This window comes from Mchenga conophoros, linkage group LG11, assembly GCF_057382185.1.
Source record: "Mchenga conophoros isolate Kocher_MC1m ecotype Shallow Benthic linkage group LG11, M_conophoros_male_GT1.1, whole genome shotgun sequence".
NCBI lineage: Eukaryota > Metazoa > Chordata > Actinopteri > Cichliformes > Cichlidae > Mchenga > Mchenga conophoros.
Window position 1 is genome coordinate 27,938,038 of NC_140536.1, and position 20,739 is coordinate 27,958,776.

General features: G+C 42.3%; 2 protein-coding genes across 2 annotated transcripts; both read left to right on the forward strand.

The window, feature by feature from the left end:
• The first annotated feature begins 143 nt into the window (after positions 1 to 143).
• Positions 144 to 2,809, forward strand: gem (GTP binding protein overexpressed in skeletal muscle). The gene is made up of 4 exons (XM_085292184.1): positions 144 to 1,093; positions 1,455 to 1,531; positions 1,615 to 1,819; positions 1,907 to 2,809. The coding sequence occupies exons 1-4, from the start codon at positions 667 to 669 to the stop codon at positions 2,188 to 2,190; spliced, it is 993 nt and encodes a 330-aa protein (XP_085148310.1). The 5' UTR covers positions 144 to 666; the 3' UTR covers positions 2,191 to 2,809.
• Positions 2,810 to 4,064: 1,255 nt separating this feature from the next.
• On the forward strand, positions 4,065 to 18,880 carry cdh17 (cadherin 17, LI cadherin (liver-intestine)). Its single transcript, XM_085292187.1, has 19 exons — positions 4,065 to 4,150; positions 5,633 to 5,689; positions 6,157 to 6,252; positions 9,225 to 9,362; positions 9,464 to 9,599; positions 10,582 to 10,740; positions 12,126 to 12,278; positions 12,788 to 12,993; positions 13,097 to 13,228; positions 13,318 to 13,465; positions 13,618 to 13,827; positions 13,917 to 13,993; positions 14,085 to 14,273; positions 14,678 to 14,922; positions 16,468 to 16,598; positions 16,850 to 17,077; positions 17,190 to 17,300; positions 17,824 to 17,940; positions 18,081 to 18,880. The coding sequence occupies exons 2-19, from the start codon at positions 5,642 to 5,644 to the stop codon at positions 18,170 to 18,172; spliced, it is 2,616 nt and encodes an 871-aa protein (XP_085148313.1). The 5' UTR covers positions 4,065 to 4,150; positions 5,633 to 5,641; the 3' UTR covers positions 18,173 to 18,880.
• The last annotated feature ends 1,859 nt before the right edge of the window (positions 18,881 to 20,739 follow it).

The window sequence follows — 20,739 nt, forward strand, 5'->3', positions numbered from 1 at the left end:
TTCTAATACGAATTGGGAACGTGTCACAAACCTTTGGTTGAATCCTATAAAATAAATTTCAGCAGTGAGGCGTCTCTATAGGAGCATATCAGTGTTACAGGCTCTGCACACGTGTAATGCGGTGGTGCTGAACCGTATGTCACTGCCGCACAGTCATTTTAATATCATCTGAGCTGCCGCACACCGTGCGCATGAACCAAAACAGTGAGTACCCAGCACATCACGGCTTTGCATCCACTCTCCCATGCTCTACTTGTGTGACCTCCCCCCGCCCCCATCCGTCTATATAAACTGCAGGGAAACCCCATCAGGGCATTAAGAGACTTCACTCAGCTGGAGATTACCGAGGGATGAGGCTGCAGACACATCAAGAAGGCAGAAGCTGTAAATTTCGCTCCGGGATTTATCCAGAAAGTGTGTTTTATTTGTATTTTTGGAAATGCACGAATTAAACTTTGAAATCGGTGTTCCGCAGAAACAGGTTTAAGCAGCATATTGAGGTCTTGGGCCTGAGTTAATGCAGTAGACACCAACAGGGGGGAACTTCTGATTATCTGAGACTAAGTTTAGTCACCTTTAATCCCAGAGAAACGAGACGCTTCTGGTTCACCTGAGAAGGATAAAAAGCTTCTGAAGTGTCTTTTAAGAAGTAAGAAGGCTGTTTGTATGTGCTGGAAGAGGTTTAATCCCACCGCTGTGTATAATCCAGTCCATCCCGATTTTGCTGCCGGCACCATGCTGTCCAGTGTGCGCCGTCACAGCCTCCGCCTGCAGAACGAGCTCCACCGGTGGAGCATCTGCGACGCGGGCAGCCACCCGCTCTCGGACAGCCTCCTGGCGAGGGTCCCCGCCTGCATCTCTCGCTCCAAATCCTGCGCCAGCTCCGCCGGGGAGTCGGACGGGAGCAGAGGGAGCTGGTCCTCCTCGGACTCAGTCATCTCCACCGACTCCGCCGGGGAGCACTCCGCGGAGCCCGGGAGACCGTATCGGGTGGTGCTGCTGGGGGCCAGCGGGGTCGGTAAGACGGCTTTCGCCAGCATCTTCGCCGGTGCAGCGGACAGCATGGACAGCGACGACTGCGAGCTCTGTGGAGGTGAGAGAAAGACCTTATTAAAGTGCCCGAGAAAGTTACACTTCTATTCTTCCTGTAATACTCGTGTATATATTGTTATATGAATATATATAAAATAACATAGTAATAGAAATCATAAAGTAGAAGAAATAAATTGTATTTATTCTACTTTGTATAGTGCATATTTGTCTTCTATTTTTGCGTTAGCTGCCCTGCTATAACAATGTAAATTTACAATAACAATGTAAATTTCCCTGCTATGGGATTAATAAATCTTATTCTATAATAAAACCTTAGCACTGCAGTTATTCTAATAATAATGCTGTTTGACGTTTTGCTGATTTAACTCAGATCTAAGTGTTTGATTCCTGTTTAAATTCAGATGAAGTGACTGAAAAGGAAATTGAAGTGGATGGAGAGCCTGCCTCTATAACTCTGATTGACACCTGGGATTCAGAGGTGAGTTTTTTTACAAAATGAATCAAAGAAGAGACTTCACCTGCCTGTGTGTGAGCATACTAAGCCCTGTGTGTGGTTTTCAGACTGACAGTGAATGTATGTACGAGCGGTACATGCAGACTGGGGATGCCTACCTGTTGCTGTACTCTATAACTGACCGGGCCTCATACCTGAGAGCATCTGAGCTCCGGATAACCCTGCGTCGCTTCCGCCCTGCCCAGAACACACCGATTATCCTTGTGGGGAACAAGTGTGACCTGGTGCGACGCAGAGAGGTGTCAGTGAGCGGTAAGGAGGCCTAATCTCAGTCTGTTTATGCTTCTCTTCTTTTGATAAGATGATCAAGTGCCTGAAACTGTCTCCTCCCTGTTTCAGAGGGCCGCGCTTGTGCCGCTGTGTTCGACTGCAAGTTCATCGAGACTTCGGCCGCCATGCAGCACAACGTCTGGGAGGCTTTCCGCGGCATAGTGCGACAGCTACGTCTACGACGGGACTCCAAAGAAGCCAACAAACGCCGCAGGCACAGAAGCTGCACTACCCGCCGAGAGAGCATCCCTATGAAAGCCAAACGTTTCCTTGACAAAGTGGTGGCAAAGAACAACCCCAGCGTGGCGTTCTGGCTGAAATCCAAGTCCTGCCATGATCTCTCTGTGCTGTAGGAGCCTGATGGATGAAGCCAGATCTACATCACACCTTTGAGCAGGAGAACAAGTTACTAGGTGGAGGATAAGCCTACATCTGAGGTGGCTACAAAGTTGGATGGTTCGCACGCAGCCTTCACGGTGTTCACATCCACCCTCCAAACAGCCGGGACGGTGTTAGGAACGCGTTGCAATCCGGCACAGACTGAGAGGATTCGGCTTAGATTGTCTGCCTTTGAAATGAACTTTGTTAGAGGCCTCGTGTCTGTGTGACAGAAATGTCTAAGATTAGAGACCAGCTGATGGAAACTGAGAAAAGGAAGTTATTTATTTATTTATTTTGTTGTTTGTGTTTCGAACAAACGCATTTTAACAGCCTTTTCTCTCCTTTCTTCTCTTTTTTCCTGATCAGTTTGCTCCGATTTTTGCCAAATTTTGACTGTTGATCCCAAAGTGCTATGATTTGTAAGCTACTTTGTGCAGTTAATGTCTTTGATTATGTGTACGATGATCTTTTGACAGTTACTTTATTTATACGTGTCGTATTTTGCACTTGTTGTACATAAAACCACATTGATAATGTATCTTTTTTTTGTTTTAAGTGTTGCTTGATTAAATAAAGTGACATAACAGCTTTTGGAAGGGAAAAAAATAACACTCTTTTGTCTGCCATCTCCACATCACTGATGAGAAATGATAATGGGTGACTCAGCTTTGACACAAAGGAGACACACTTGGACAAATAGGGTCTCGCAGCAACACTGCGCTGATGCAGGATGAGTCAGGTGGTGACATTAAACCTGAACTTACTTCAGCAACATTAGTCCCCTGCGCGTCTGATTGGGTACGGTGATTTGGCTCCCAGTGTGGCACCGGACAAGCTCTCAAGCTCGGTGTTGTTGGGAAAACGGTCAAATGCAGAAAAATGTGTTGCCAAGGTAACATTCAGAGGAAGTGTGTTTGGTTCAGAGAGCGTCGGGCAGATGGTGTTGGCCGCAATACCGGGCTGTGTGCACATACAGAGCCACGCTTTACATAACAGAGTCACTTCCAGCTTCATCTGCTGAACCATCGACTCTCCAGTCATAGGTTCTGGTTAAATAGCGAGGCCTGTGAAACAGTGACTCACTCGCAGCCTGTTTTCCTACAGTCGCACAGTTTTGTGGTTTGTGTGTCCAAGCAGCTCTCCACAGCTTGTAAACCTCTCAGCTCAGGATGACTTTATGCATCAGGTCATATAACAGATAATTCCAGCTGATACGTGTGAGGTTGGGTCATAAAGATGAAGCCTTTAAGACACACCTTCTTTTTCCTGTTTTTACAGTTTCATGTGCGTCTTGACCTCCTGAATTGACCTCAAAGCTTTGCATTCCCATGAGGCAGTGGATTGTCAGTGCAATCAGGGAGTCGGTCCTATTGTCTACGCATAGCTCCTTATCAGGCGCTGCTGCTGATGGAAAATCTGCCAGGAAGCACAGCAATGGTGCATAGGTCAAAGTCTAAGAGGTAATCAGAAACTTAAACAATGAGCAGCGAAGAAATGAGAACGATTACACAAATTTCCCCCCCTCGTTTTCCCCGCTTCTTGTTCTATTTTTGTCCAGAATTCACGTACATGCCGGCTAAAATTCACAAATGCTTTGCTGAGACGTTCCCTTTAAAGAGTTTGTTGTTTTACAAACACTAATCAGTACTCTACAAATCCACAAGCAGTTGAGTGTTTCAATAAAACCCCCATCTTACTTTAATAGACAGGTGTTTTATTGAATTCTTTATTTATAATTGTTCTTTTCTTCCTGTCTTTGTTGCTTTTGTCTGCTTCTTTCCCATTGGCCAGCTTGGCAGAAGGGCAGGGTGATTAGACAATCATTAGATCCAATAAAACATTGCTGGTTAGTGGCTGGTTAACGTTTGACCAGGACAGGATGGAGCTGCTCAGATCAGTCTGACGAGTGTCTCAGTTGCTCTCTCCTCTAAGGTAAGCCACCTCGCTCTCTTGTCTCCCAAGTTTCAGGTTTGTTTCAGGAGAATTTGGAGAATTATTTTTCGGGTGTGTCGCCAGAAACAAACAGGACTGCTTGTGTTGGTTTTTATAGATTGTGCGATGACGGGTTTAAAATGTTCTCAGATTATCGCTGAAGGGCCATGATCTTGACTTGACTTTGGCAGGGCCTTAGATAAGGTGTTGGCATATTTTACTGCCTTACTGCTCTCCTTCTTCCTGGGTTGTTCTCAGCATTTTAGAATAGGAGGAAGGTAAGTGAACGGGACTTTAAATTTGGTATCATAGCAGCTGAATATAGCCAGACAAAGGTCATCCAGCCATTGATCTAAGAGGATAAAGCGAGAGGGGCCTGTAGCTTTGGATCCATGTTTGTGTATTTATCCCAGCTTCAATTTAATCAAGTGTCAAACGTCTGTTAGTTTCTCCTCTGCATACCAGTTAAGTCGCTGTAGGTGGACGTTTAGAAACTAGTGACACTGCTGAGGGACTTGCCAGTTAAAGGTCTGCTTCGCAGCAGATGTTAGTTAACAACATGGAGACAGATATTCTTATAAAATGCAGAAAACCTGCAGATAAATAAGGTGTTCAGACAATGGGGTGACTTCAAAAGTGTCCTTTGGCACAAAAAGGTCATTTGGCTCGACTCAATGTCACCTTCACTCAACCCTTTGGCTTTACCCTTCTGTTTCGCTTGAACTTTACAGCTCCAGAATCTCTACATATCTTATTTACCAACTTAAAAGAATTAAAAGTGTGATTTTTCTTTAATTGTCAGTAGCGACTGTCACATTATTTCTTTAGTAAACAAGCATTACTCTGGCCTTATAACTTGGATGCTTCTGCATTCAGTGCATTCTGTGTAGTACATTTTTTTCAGGGGAAACGGTTGCTTTAAATGCAAAATGCAGGAAAAGCTACAGATTCATTGAAGTTATGTTTATTCAAGCGTCTGAGGAGACAGCCCTAAAGTCATTGCACTGGTTTGGTGTCATATACATATATACATATGTGTACACCCACTTTACAGAAAGAGAAAGACTCGGACACGAACACCTGACGCTGCTTTAAAAGGCATCGACTTTCATTTTCTTCTGTGCACTCGGGTGGGTGGTTAACCTGGAAGGTGTAGGTGGAGTCCCATGTGTAAGCACTTCAGCACAAAGTATGCACAAAGCGAGATACAGTGCACATGTGCAGATTCAAGGACAGAGGACACGCTTTCTTTGTGACACTGTGGACATTGCACATCAATGACACACTGCACTGAACGGAGAAAAGGGTTGAGAGGGTTTAAAGATTCCTCTGTGGAATTGGTAATAATCCACTACATGGGTTTTTTAGTGTTTCCGCAACAGTAGAGCACAGTGAATATTTTCCACAAAAATGACACAACCTCTGAAACCTCCTTAAACATTTTTTTCTAACCCTCCTCCTCGTCTTCCTCTTCCTTCTCAGGCTGTGATAATGACACCCATGGTGCATCTGTTGTTGCTCCCGCTGCTGCTCAGCATTGTGAGTACACGAGCGCCGGCCAACTGCTGCTGCTGTTCTTCAATACATATTCAAATGCATGAACCTGTTAAAAGATCTGTGAAATAGTCAGCGTTGATAAATGCTACACAGGGAGCGCATGAAAGAAAACACTTACAACTATCAGCAAGGTTAACGAAGAGTCTGTGAAACAGCCCTCAGTGACTCATTTTAAAACACTCACAGAAAGGGTTGCTAAACGGAGCGTGGGCCCTTTGTCTGTAGACTTTGCTCTCCCATCATGTAGTCGAATATAAAAGTTCCTCCACTGTTAAGTCATTTTGGTTCAATAAATAACTGGGCTGTAAATACTGCCCTCAATGCTTGACTGATTTCACCGGAGCTAAAGCTAAAATGGCAAATTTAGGTATGAGTGTGAGAGGTTTTCATTTTTTCTTGCCCTTTTCTGTACTCGATGACCTTTAACCTTTATTTCTGCGCTGTAATAGGCTGGTGGGAAGGATCTGGAGGAGAAGAAGGGCCCCTTTGAGAACACAGTGCTGGATGTGCCAGAGGCGACCCCAGTGCCCTATCCTTTGTTTCAGGTAATATAAGCATGGCAGCAGCTGGTGTAATATTGTCCATTTTTGAGGTGGATGAGCTGCACATGTGCCACGCACTCCATTTATCAAACACCTCAGTCAGATAAGTGTCACTAAACCAGAACCTGCACCTGAGAAGTTATCTTATCTTAATCAAGATAGGAAAATAATAAATAGTAAAAAAGAAAAACTCTGAATATAAAGTATTGTTGCAGATCTTTGTTGCTTTGTTATTGCTCCTCTGTCGGCCATCTCACAAGCCTTCACGTTTACTGTAAAAGTTTGGTAACATCATCATCATATTGTTTTTTCACTAGCTGGGAGCGTGTTCTCATTTTAGGTTTGACAGTGTTTTAGTAGATAAAGGTGAATGGCTTGGATGTGAATTGAGGCCTCGAAGGGGACTTGTGGCAGCTCCTAGGCCTACCAGATCCCAGTGTACTAAATACAAGTGAAGAAATTAAAGACTTAAAAAGGGGAGGGAGGCTGGGGCACGTAAATGAGAATGAACAGCTTGTAGAACTGGGGGAACATATATAGATAAGAACCGGAAGGAGCGTGTTTGGAGGCATGGTCCCGCTCCTGAAATTTCGATACTTTATCTCCCATAAACTCTCGCTCTCCATCAAACCTCCATTTTAATCAATCAGTCGTCTATTTGCAGCAGCTGTAGCTTTGCAGATATTTAACACTTAAGTTGGGTTTCTTGGATTTAAAGTCAGACTTCCTGCTGGACTTTGATTAGCTCCATCGGTTCGATTGGTTTCATTGCCATTTCTTGCATACCATGCAGTCAAACTATTCCCACAACAGCTGCTGTACTTCACCTGCCTGCGTGTGGTCACCGGTTTGAGGTCCGGTGACCACGCTGGGCACTTCATAATGAGCTGACTGCTTCCTCTCGAATTGTCGTCACACAGTTTGGAGCTGTATTTGGGGCCATTGTCCGGTTGTTGGAGATAACTGGCTCCACCAGGTAGCCAGTTTCAGACGTAACTCTTTATTATTAGCAGGCCCTAAAAGATTTTTCCTTTCTGTTGACTCTGTGGGTTTTGTAGGTACCATTTTAGTCTCTAGAGAGTCCGAACCAGTTTGACCTGCTCTGTGAAAAATAGGTGCTACATCCATCTCCTTTTTTGTAAATGTCCACATGGAATTCATTTTTACTTCCTAGAACAAGAATACTCTGACTGGCTCCAGGGGAAAGTTTTTCTTTAACCGCTCTGAGTGCATAATCACACCCACAAAGCCTGCGGTTCCTGACGCTCAGCACTCAATCAAATTTATTAATAAAACAAGAAGCAGCAGAAAGCGCAATCCTCCACCAAGGCAGCTCACTCTCTGGACAGTGGTTACTTTTATGGGAACTTTATTGGATTTTGTATATATTCATTATGTTTTCTCTTCTTCTTTTTAAAGTACTTTAAGAAATTTATAGTTCAGTATAAATCAGAGAAAAGTGGTATCACAGATGCTTACTTTGAATACACAAACATTATGTAGCAGTAGGTTATGGATAATAGGCATTGATTTAAATAACTAGACATGAATAACCTGAGCTTGTTATACAATATTACACTACAATTTATTTCTAGATAACTAGGCAGCTTCTTCTCTTTCTCATCAAACACTTTCTTTAGCGCATTATGGAGTGAACCTGAAAGAAGGGCAGATGTGAAATGAGAGGTCAAAGGTCCACATTAATCTGATATTTAGAATGCCCATATTTCATTCTCTATGTGCCCTGTATACCTTGTCATCAAGACAAACAATGGCAGTAAGAAACATAGTTATAAACAGCTCTGCATTATTATCACTTTGACCTTCAGATCAGTCCATTTACCTTTAAGGAGAGGTCAGAGGTCAAATGTGACATTATATTTGAAATCGTTATACAGTGGTTTCTATATGTTGACACACCACACCACACTTGTGAAAATAATATTTTTTGTCAATTTTTGATGATTAAATCTCAAGATGACCTTGAAGACCTTGGTGGATGTAAGCCAGATTTTAACTGATCGTTAACGTGACCCAAATCTATATCTCTATGAAGTTTTATCCAAATTCATTAAAAACTTTTCGAGCTATCATGTTTACAGAGAGAATGACGTGGCAAAGTTAAATCATTTTTACATTTACTAGCTACAGCTGTCTTCAGACGCACTAATGTAATCGGATGGGATTTAGATCGATTAGACTTTTTTAGAGAGCAGGTGGGGGGTCTGACTCACAGCAAACGGTTTGGGCCAGAATCAGACCCAGAACTCAGCAACCTTTTGGCATATGAGTCATCTGTTCAGCCAGGTGAGCTGTAGCGGTGCCCAAATGCAATGAATTTTCATTGAGTTACAATGAAGTGGGGCTCTGTACTCTGTACTCCTTTACAGATACCTCAGTAATGCTTCACGATTAATGTTTCCATGAATCATTTTAGGCATTTTGTGTGAGTTTTTGGTTAATTTTAATGTTATTTCAGTTTCAAAAACAGATACATGCTTCTTTTAAAAATAGAGATATTTCTAAACACCCCATTCTTTTAGTGTAGCCTCTGATCTGGAAACCACTGGACCAATGGCAACAGCAGCTGGATGTTACTTATGTTACAGCGGTGATACATTAATATAAACATTTAACATTGATCACTTTTACTGTTGTGCACTTTTACTTCAGTGGGGTTTTTACAGCGGATCCTTGTGTTTTTATTTGAATATGTTGTATTTATATACTGGTTTAAAATGCAGAAGAGTACTTCTTCCATTAATGCGTGCAAATCAGAAACTTGCAGTCATACTCAGATTAACTGTCAAGTATGTGATCTTTTAAGGAAGTTATGGTGTTTTCCCCTTTTTGTTCACTTAAAAAGTTACCACTTTTTTTTCTGAGATCAAATGAAACTCAAGAAGCGATGAACAGACCTGTTTTTTGTGGTCAAAGTGTCCTGATTTTTCTCGTCTGCTTCTTTCACTCCTTAGTTTCAGGTGACAGATCCACATGTTAATAACTTCAGGCTGAGTGGAGAAGGTGGGCAAGACATTAGTATTTCAAAGGATGGGTGGCTTTATCTGGAACAACCTCTGGACTGGTCGCGAGAGGAGCACTACATTATCATGGTAACACGATATCTTTATTCAAACACATGGAAAACCGTGCTCACATTGCATTAGGCACACGGGACACACACTCGTGCATAAAAACTCATGTTCGTGCACAGGTGGAGGCACTGGCAGATGAAGAAGTGGTGGAGGGCCCGATTTATGTGACCATAAATGTTTTGGATGTCAACAACAAAGCACCGTACTTCAACCAGAGTGTCTACACAGCTGTGGTTCGGGAGAATACGCCAGCAGGTTGTGCACACTTCTACCTGTTGTGACATTTTTGCTTTGCATATATTTATTTTTTATCCTTGCTCGCTCGATCTTTTTTAAAGTACTTATGATAGAACAGGTGGCCTTACGTCTAGTTCATCACGGGCAGTAATAACAGCTGCCCCCTGTTGATTTCAACACTTTCATCTTTTTTAAGTAAACCTTTATGCTGAAGAGTACACGTGATTTAAGGAGTTTGCATCTTTTAGTCCATAACCTGCAAATTACATGTGCTATTCATTTTAATGAGAGTGATTTTTCAAAGCAGATAAAAGAATTAGAGCTTCATTTCTCCCCTTCGAGGCTTTAATTTTACTTGATTATGAAAGTCAGCTTGCAGAGGTCTTCAGTGCAGCCGGGCAGTCATCACAGTGGATGTTTGATCTTTTTCATTTTGCCACTGAATGCTTTCTGCTCAAACCTGGGACTTTAAACTCAAGCTGTGACACCAAGTTTGTTTAGATCTACACATTTGAGTTTTAAACGTAAGTCAAAAATGAAAGAGTTTTGGGACAGTAGTGTGGCGTGGCGGTAGCACCTCACAGCAAGTAGGTCCTGGGTTTGAATCCTGCATCTGACCTTTCTGTGTAGAGTTTGCTTGATCTCACCAAGTACTCCGGCTTCCTTCCACAGTTCAAAGAAATGCAGTTAGTTGGGTTAAGTTAATTGATCATGTGACATATTGCCAATAGTGTACCCCGCCTCTCTGCTAATGGCAGCTGGCTCCAGCCACCCTACAACCATCAATTTGAGTACATAGTAATATGTTTGGTGTTAAATTAAAGTGCAGCTAATGTGTAGCTCAAAGGATAAAGCGTGCACCACTGTATTTGTTTTTTCAGAGAACCCTTTAAAGGATTCCTTCTATGCATGTGGGTTAAGCAGTATTTCTTTAAGTAGACAGTGTGAGTCACCATACCTGTCTCTATGACTTTAACGTAAGTTTTCTGTGTGGCTCTAGCTGTCCCATTTACCCGAGTGTTTGCGACGGATCAGGATGACCCGGAGACTCCAAACGCTCGTCTGAGATACAGCCTGGTCAGCGAGATCCCCAGCATACGAGACACAAAGCTGTTTCAGATCAACCCCGACACTGGAGAGATCTCCACAACAGAGCAAGGTAGCACCAAAGTTCTCACAGCTCTCCCCCCGGAGAGGGAAGCAGTATGTAATCAGTCTGTGTGTTAGCAGTGCAGCATCCACAGTTTTATGATTATCATTCAGTGTGATGGTAAATACCAATAACAGCTCGAGCTGATCTGATTTTAGTGAAAATCAGGTGAAGGCCACACAAAATGTGAAAATCAGGAAAATCTTTACATTACCCATTGTTTTTTCAAGTTTAACAACAGTTTACTAGGTCAGTATCTGGGTTGGTTAAGCATTTGACCTTGACTTTCATTGTTAGCACCCAAGGTCAAAGTTAAGCTTGAAAGAAAATTCAAGAAACAATATTGAGTAATATATCATGTGAAAGAGCACGAAGAGAGCTGCACAACATGCCTTTTATTTCTTCAGTAAGAAGCACTACGACATCACAGTGAAGCCACAACCAGGCGATGTCTTCATATTGTAATGAAAACATCAAAGTTTTAGATCAGCTTCAGGGGGATTTGTGCTTCTAGTAAGTATTTATTTTGATTTCATTTTGACTTTTTGCTTTCCAGATTGGGTTTTATGATTTTACCTTATTTTTTATTGTTTTTTAAAATGTTTCATTTTTGTTTAATTTTTATTAGTTTCAGTGTTAATTTCGTCTTTATTACTTTATTATTTATAGCAAATACCAGAGGCAAGATTTTGGAAAATCAACTTAGATATTACAATATAAAGAACATTTTTAAAAGCAGTCAACTCACAGGGTTGTAGACATCCAAACCTCAATAAAAACATCCATCGAATCCTCATCAGGCAGTTTGTGATACAAATTTTACCAAATTAACAAGTGAGGACATTTCCTCTGCACACCTGACATGTGTATATATGACCGGTTTATACAGGGAGAAATAAATATATATTTATTATAACCTCTGCACACTTCTTCACTTACCACTATTTTAATGGATTTAGGTCATAATATATATATTTTAGTAAGTTTTCCAAGTTTACAAAATCGTTTCAGTTGGTTTTAAATTTTTTTCACAGTTAAATAAAATGTTTTGGTTTTTTCACATCTAATTTTAGTTTAGTTTTAGATTACAACAATAACGTTGGGTTGCACAGAGACCTGAAGCCAGCCATAGAAGCACAGAACTCTGTGTGGCATCCGTGGAAAAGTCTTTAATCTGTGGCCACCGTCTCTGCCTGTAATCTGGCAGATCATCTTGTGTACTCAAGATTAATGCTGATTGAAGGCAGGTTGCCTAAATGTGTCGCGTGACGCTCATCACTGATTACTTTGAGTTCAATTAGGAGTTTGTTTCCCCTCTTAGATCACCTGAAGCGCGTCTGCGATGTGTGTGAGCATGCTCGCTGGTGTTTGATGCGTGTGTGTTGTTTTAACAGGGCAGCAGCTGTTAAAGGCAAGGGAGGGCATCCAGTATGCCAGGGGAGAAGATCGGAGCATTGAAACTCTGAAGAGAAAGTTCGATGACTACTGTTCGGTGCAGGAGGTCCCCTACGAACACAACCCCTTCTTCACCTGTGTGCAGAGAGCAGGTTTGTTTCCAAAAGAGTCGTCAGTAAAGCTGAACAGTTAACGCTGTCAGTTAACAAGATCTGGGCATAATCTCACACAATTTTCAGACGTTTTATAGTCAAGATGAACAGTTTAATGGAGCAAATACTCATCTAAACGATTAATATTGAAAATAAGCTTGAGTTGCAGCTGCAACAGTGGAGAAATTTCACGATGAAGGACGAAGAATAATAAGAACATAGACAACAACATCTGGGCTTTGATGGTGCTCTTTAAAGTCGGAGCATATGATGGTGCAGATTGAAGGATTGTGTTAATGTAGATAAACAGACTGTAATGAAGAAGTTGCTGTCAGCAATTAGCGCTGGGTGCTGAGTTGATGAGTTCAGTTGGGGAGAGAGGTTTAGTCGCGTCCATCGGACTCAGCTTTTCAGAATAAGAGATTTGCTGGAATGTTTTAGTGAGTTTTACCCCAAAGAAAAACTCCTTGGTTCAAATTAAAATATTTATTCTCCACTTGTGGTGTCAGAGATGAGACGGCAAAACTTGGACCCCCTGGAAGACCCAGACTACACCCTGTTTGTGCGCGTGCAGGACCTGGAAGGAGCTTCGCAGAATGCACTAAGTGGAAACAGCAGAGTCCAGATTGCTGTGCAGCAAAACCTGTGGAAGAATCCCGGACCCATACGCATTAGAGAAAACTTAGAGGAAACATACCCACTAACCATTGCTAAGGTGTGCTGAGATTCATATATTCATACTCCTAACTGCCTCTCATCTTTATCCATCAACTGACCATCCTAGTCTGGACCCTGCCTGTCTCTCTCTCTCCATCCAGGTCCAGTCTAATGACCCTGATGCCAGATACGTACTGGTCCAGAAGGAGCGAGAGCTGAAATTCCCCTTTGAGATCACACAAAATGGAGAAATAATGGTGACAGAGAAGCTGGACAGAGAAAGCAAAGAGAGGGTAGATAACACATTTGTTCAATAAGTTATATAAAAATAAAGACGCACTTCTAGGAGTTTTTCTTGAGCTTCAGTTGATTCCGTTTCCAGTTCATCCTGGTGGTGCTCGCAAAGGATGAAAATGACAACGAAGTGGATCCACCCATGGAGATTTACGTGTTGGTGGACGATGTGAATGACAACGCACCTGTGTGCGATGAGGAGACTGTGTTTGAGTTCCAGGAGAATGAGCCTGTAGGTAAGGATGCCTCCGTCGAGGTGCGCAGCATCCATATGGGTGGTGGTTTCTTCACAGGCAGCCTGTTGAATTCAAGAATATTTCCAATTTGTAAAAAAGTTTTTTCGAAGTTTCATGACAGACGTGAGGGATTCTCACTGCATCTCCTTCAGGTGGTCTCGTAGGAGAGCTGCTGGCTCATGATAGCGATAAAGAAGGGACACTGAATTCTGTTTTGACTTACACCATCTTGTCCCAAAATCCACCCACCGCCTCCAAAACCTTCTCCATCGACGAATCTTCTGGAGCAATTCGTACACTGCACTTGCTGCGGCGAAGGGAAAATGCGGTCTACAACCTCAATGTCCGAGTCAGTGACGCAGGTAACATACTGTATGAAAGCACACCTGTAGGCTGAGTTTAGTTAACGCTTTTAACTTTGGATGAAGTTTTTATGGCTTTTCTCTCACAGAATTCAGCACAAATTGTAAGGTTGTCGTCAAGGTCATTGACGTCAATGATGAGCTGCCCAAGTTTGAGAAGAATGATGTAAGTATGGGAACCTTTCGAACGCTGGCTCTTGTTCCTCATTCTGACTGGCTGGCATTGTTACTGTGTCTGTTTCTGTGTCCGTATGCAGTACGGCAACGAGACTCTGACAGAGGACACTCCTCTGGGACACACACTTCTGACCATCAAAGCGACAGATAATGACGACCCAGACACCGGCAGCTCGGAGATCCAGTTCATCATCTCTGAAGGAAACACCGACGACGTCTTTGCCGTGGAAACTGACGGCAAAGGTGTTGGTTATCTGGTTCTGGCTAAGGTGGTGATCTCCATTCTCTCTGTTTCATTTCTTGCAAACTTTGATCTTTAAGTAGCTGCTCCAACATTTCTGGTCCCTTTTAAATAGTTCAGATTATTAATTTCTCGTGATGGAGTTTTTTGTTGTCTTTGTATCTTTTTTTATATTTTTGCTTATAATTGTTGAAAATGAAAGAGCTGAAGCTAGTAGTCATCATGCATGTAACAGCAACATTAGAGTTTGGTCATACATGATTTTATGGCCATAGTAAATGATCCTTGTTTACCCCTAAACCTGCATGTCCATATAACTCATTTGGATTTTAGTGCTTTTCAACACTCTGTTGTAAACTTTCATCATCATCTCTGCCTCTCTTTTCTTTTGTGGTTCCTCTAAAACCTTTTTTTTCTCCTCCTTCCTAACAGCCTCTGGACTTTGAGACCTCTCCCAGTTACAGGCTCCAGATTGATGCTCGTAACCCAGAGCCGCTGATGGAAAGTCTCAAGTATGGCAGCGAGTCCACCGCCTTTTTCTCTGTGTCGGTCATCGATGTAGACGAGGCTCCAAAGTTCAGCATGGACATCCTGGATGTGACCATATATGAAAACATCACCAAAGGATCCGTGCTGCTCACTGTGCATGCAAAGGACCCAGAGGGCAAAGAGATCGGGTAAACACACCAGTGACTGCACAGTGTCTGGGTCCTAAGTACTTAAAAAGTTGTAGCTGTTTAAAGATTTAGTGAAAGCTGCTACATAATACAGGAAATATACACAGTGTACAGGAAGATGCAGCTAAGGGTAATGCCCCTCTACCTAATGCCAGGGGTTAAGGTATGTGTAACATTTTAAGTCAAAACTTGTGTTGCAATTTTTTTTGTTGTTACAATTACACTGTATTCCCAAAAGTATTCACTTATCAGCCGTCATACTCAAATGAACTTGAGTGACATCCCATTCTTAATTGATAGGGTTTAATATGATGTCAGCCCACCCTTTGCAGCTGTAACAGCTTTAGCTTGTCTTGGAAACAAGTGTTTACAGGGAATTTGTGAGGTCAGACACTGATTTTGGATAAGAAGGCCTGCCTCACAGTTTCCACTGTAATTCACCCCAAAGGTGTTCTTGGGATCAGGTTGAAGTCAGGACTGTGCAGGCCAGTCAAGTTCTTCCACACCAGCCTCACTCATCCACATCTTTATGGACCTCGCTTTGTGTACTGGTGTGCAACCATTTTGGAACAGGACAGGGCCATCCCCAAACTGTTCCCACAAAGTTGGGAGCATGAAATTGTTCAAAATGTGTTGGTATGCTGAAGCATTAAAAGTTCCTTCATTAGAACTAAAAGCGCAACTCCTGCAAAACAGCTCACACGTTGGCCCAATGCAATCAGACAAGTACTGTTCTCTTGGGCACTGCCAAATCCATTACACGAAGCTCTCTTTGCACTGTTCTTGAGATAATCTGAAGGCCACATGAAGTTTGGGGGTCTGCAACTAACTCTGCAGAAAGTTGGTGAACAATGTGCACTATGCACCTCAACATCGTCTGTCCTGGCTCTGTAATTGGATTGCTCTTATTCCCAACGTTAATACCACTAACAGCTGACTGTGGAAAATTTGGTAGTGGGATTTTAGCACGGTACCACGCTGGAATTCACTGAACTCCTGAGAGCGACCCACTCTTTCAAAAATGTTTGTAGAAACAGTTTTCATGCAGTCAGTGCTTGATTTTATACCCGTGGCCACGGAAGTGATCGGAACACCTGAATTCAATTATTTGGATGGATGAGTGAATACCTTTGGTAATATAGTGTATATTTCAGTTTTGTGAAACTTTGTAGAACGGAAGCAGCTGAGAGAATTCCTGACTTTACTTTAATAAACTTCCTCCACAAAGCGTGGTCTAAAAAACAAAGTTTCACTTCTTTCACACAGTGCATTGCTTTTCAAAACTGTTTTTCCTTAACTGATCCTAATCTTCCTCTTAGCTGATGCATGAAGTGGCTGGATACACCACATGCAGCGCATTGATGGCTTTGGCCTTGTTGAGCACTGACTGCTAGTTTGAATTATCCTCTTCTCTGACTACCACATGTACAGAAAACAGACCATTGATTCGTTTTGACTACCGATGTTTCCCCTGGCCACCAGCTCAGTGTGCGCTTCATCATTGACTGTGCCAGACCGATGATTGATGATTGTGTTTGTGTGCAGATATAAGCTGGACGGTGACACTCAAGGCTGGCTGGAGTTGGATGCTGCCACAGGAGAGATCAGGACCAAAGAAAAACTGGACAGAGAGAAGGTGGACTCGTTCAAAGTCACTGTCACTGCCTTCGAAAAGGGTGAGAGAAGACACTGCTCTACAGCTTTTCCTTTATAGGCCACACAGTGTGAGACATATCGGCTAAAATAGTTTGAAACACAATAAGAAACATCTGCATACAAACACTTTCATTACCTTTCAGAAGCTCCTGTAGATCTTCATGTGTTTAAGGCTTTTGACCATTAAATACTGACCGCTGCTCGCCTTTATAAAACAAACTACTTGTGGGTGAGACCACATTTTTCATACTCTCTGATATTCCCTCTGAAGCCAACCCGGAGAAGGCCACTGAGCGTGACCTGCATGTAAGGCTGTTGGACGTGAACGACAACGTCCCCAAACTGATGGAGACCCAGGCCTTCATCTGCATGAAGAATCCCAAACCTGTTCTCATAAAGGCCGAAGACTCAGACAGCGACCCTTTCTCCCAGCCGTTCACTTTCAGCTTTGGCACCAAAACCGGGAAATCTCCCAACTGGGAGCTGAACCAAGTTGACGGTACGCTTACATCTGTAATGTAAAACGAAAAACATCAAACTAAGATGTAAAGACGCACGTTTCTGTGTTCAGCTTAGAACATTTTATGTGTTTTTCTTTGTGTGTCACACAGATACAACAGCTGAACTGAAACTGAAGAAACCACCAACTCAAGATAAAACCTTCTCACTTCCCATTACCGTTAAAGACAAAGCAGGTGTGGGAGTCCCACAGGCATTTGAGGGTGAGTCACATTTGTAAGCCTTACTTCTGGCAATATTCTACAGTCACGGCAAGAAAGGCATCCCTTCTAATGTTTTACACACCAGGACATAATAAAAAAATATAGTTCTTATAAGGTTTTAAAAAAAATCAGGAAAATCCAAAATCACGCAACATGTTCATTAATTATTCCACATAATCTACACCAAAATGCAGAAAGAGTGTGTGAAAGCCCTTCCAAACAAGCCACACTTCTTTTACTTTTACATTTAACATGCTAAATGAGACATGTATAGTCTTTTTTTTATTATTTCCTGATTTCTAAAATCTTAATTTAGAGTTTAATCTGGGTGTTTTTTCTTTTTACCATAACTGATTATCTGCATCAGTGCCCAGTTTAGTGCTGTATCCAGTAAATCACCCAGTTCATCATAGGCTGCTGATAGAAAGCTAAAAGTTAGGAACAAAATAAGGAAAAGTTGATGATATTTTAGTGTAATCAGCTGGCCCGTCATACTTTACTTTCCATTTTGTCTCCTTCACAGTGAAAGTATGTAACTGCACAGAGCTGGGCTACTGCTACGTTGCACCAGAAGGAGCGGCGCTCAGTTATGGAATGGGACCCACCATTGGGATCCTGGCTGGCATTCTGGGATTCTGCGGTAATTCTAACAAACCCCAAAATAAATCTGTTATCTGATAAAACCAAGTTTCACACAAACCGTTAGACTGTCCAACAGTGTCAGTGTGAAGTTTTGTGTTCCAGTGACTGACTTCTGTTTTATGTCTCCTCCTTTCGCAGTTATCGTGTTCGTTGTAGTGATCAAACGCATCAACAAAAAGAGCCAAAGAAAAGCCCAGGCCGAAGAGGACGAGAGGAATGCCATGATGTAGACACGACGCAGATGGTTTCCGAGTCTCTTATTTATATGTGCCAGTAACACAAATCAGAAATTAGCCTCCAAGAGATCAACAGTGTGTACAATGTTTGAGATAGGAGGAAAATTCTCCAACCAGAGCCTTAAACCAGTCTTCCTGCTCGGTCCTTATCTTAATTATAACTTAGATTCTTAAAACCAGACTAGACTACACACACAACTTGGGATTATTTAGATTTAAATTCTCACCTGCCTATTAAATAAGATAGGACAGGTACACTGACCCATAAAATATCTGTGGTAAAATACTCCAGGCCTGAAACTCAAATGAGTCCTCGCACATCTACTTTAGCTTATTTTATTATATTTACAACATGAACATCATTAACAAATGTTGTGCATCCCTTAATTAATCTGTTAGGTGGTCCCATGCTAATCACTCATTTGTTGAATAAATATATTATGATTTCACTGCCAGACTCTGGCCGGTTCATTAGCTATTTCATCATCTCCCACCATTTAATTATATATATTTTTTGGGCCCAGACACTTTGTGTGTTACTCTCTTCTCTACCTTGACTGTAACAGCTAACCATTAAACGTTGTTTAACATCAAACTCAAACAGATCACTTGTGTCACGAACAACTTTGTTGTTTTTTTTGTTTTTTTTGTAAAGTTCGTTTACTGCTCTGTTTCTCAATAAACGACAAAAACTGGGGACCACTTTGGTTTTCACGGCATCGTTTTTTCCCCCTACACATCAGGGCAGACATGTGGTGCAGCAGGTGATGGGTGATGTAAGGTACAGTATGTGTGCTATACAGTATCTCTGTCCTGTGGAAGCCCGGGGTTGGGATTGCTCTGCTTGTACTGTTGCGTCCCCCATCCTCCTTCCTGCTCATCTGCCGCTGAGCAGTCAAGGCCACGATGCTGCCTCAGAGGGCGATGACTCATCTCTTTGTCAGTGGGAGACGCAGATTGTTGACGGTGCTGAAAGGGGCATGGCATGATTTCTTTTTTAGCTTTTATGCAACACAAAGTGGTCCAAACAAGCACAATACTTACATGTGAGAGCTGAAGGTGGGGATCACATGTGCTGCCATGAATATTGTATCCCTCCGATCCATGTGCCATGTTTTTGTGTGTGTGAGTCATCGAACAGCCTGTTGCAGATACCAAAATCCAAACGGGGGAGTGGGCTGAGCTTCATCTTTCATGCTGATGAGGATGAACTTGGCGTGGACCCTTTTCAGTGTTTATGTCTGCACTCTCTCCTTGTCGGTATCCCAGCAACACTTTCCACAACATACACACACATGGCTCACACACAAACACACACACTCATACAGAGCTGGGGGGAGAAGTTCAAATGTTGAGGTACAGAGGAGACGAGGTGGAGGGGCAGACAGTTGGACCTAACGGTGTGAATGATGACCACCACCTCTGGATATCAAGCCTCACCATCAGCACACACCCACCCACACACATGTTAAAGTCCCTACTCTACAAGAGGAGCCTTTTCCCCTATTATAGAAGAATTATATTGATGTATTCCCACTTAAATCAGCTTATTTGTACTGCACATGTATTCCATAAGCCTAAATCAAACATAAAATCAACTTTAGTATGATGCCAGCTGTCTAATAAATCAACTATATGTGTATGAAAACATTCAAAGTACCGCAAAGTATGAATATCTGCTGCCAAAGAAGTTAATAAAAATGTCTGTGTGGGTATTCCATACATACATATGTAAGTGCAAGTTTCTCCTTTATTTCTTTACAAGCCCCGAACAGAAGTTCACCTGCTTCCTGCTTCAAAATTTCATTCATTGCTAATCTAGCTCCATGACAACAAATGCATAAAGATTATAAGTGAAGCTGTTGCCACTCTTAGCGCTGGATAGGATTGATTTAATTGCTTGCCTCTGTTGTAATACTGCACTCTGGTGAGTCAGTTTTATTATGAAGGGTGATTTGCATTATAATTTCCGTAAAACAAAGGCACTCACTCATCATTTACACACTAATCTGGAAATAACGTCCTTGGAGCAGCGGAAGCAACGTGTGTGACTGACCAAAATACGCAGAGGTGTTTATTTCCAGTAAAGTGGCTAATGTCACCTATGCACACGAGTTCTTCCAGACACCCACTGAGTGTGAGCGCAACAATGAAATAAAATGCTTATACAGTAAGGCATTCATCTCTCACTGACTCTTTGTGACATAGCAATTCAGTTGAAACACCAGTTCAGAACAAGTCTCCTCAAAGTCCTTTATATTGAAAGGTAAAGACAGATCAGACACACACAATCAGATGACTCCATGTGAGTAAGCACTTGGTGACAGTGGGAAGGAAAAACTCCCTTTTAACAGGAAGAAACCTCTCTGGCAGAACCTGGGGGTGAGAGCAACAGCTGCTCCTGGACAATTGTACATCAGGGTTTGATGACACAAGCCATGCTGCAATGTTCACGACCCAGTCACACAGCCTGTTGTACCCTGGAGGCGGGGTCATTATCATTCCAAGTCTTAAAAACGCTGAAATCGTTTTATGGTGCATCCAGTGTAGTAACAACTTTA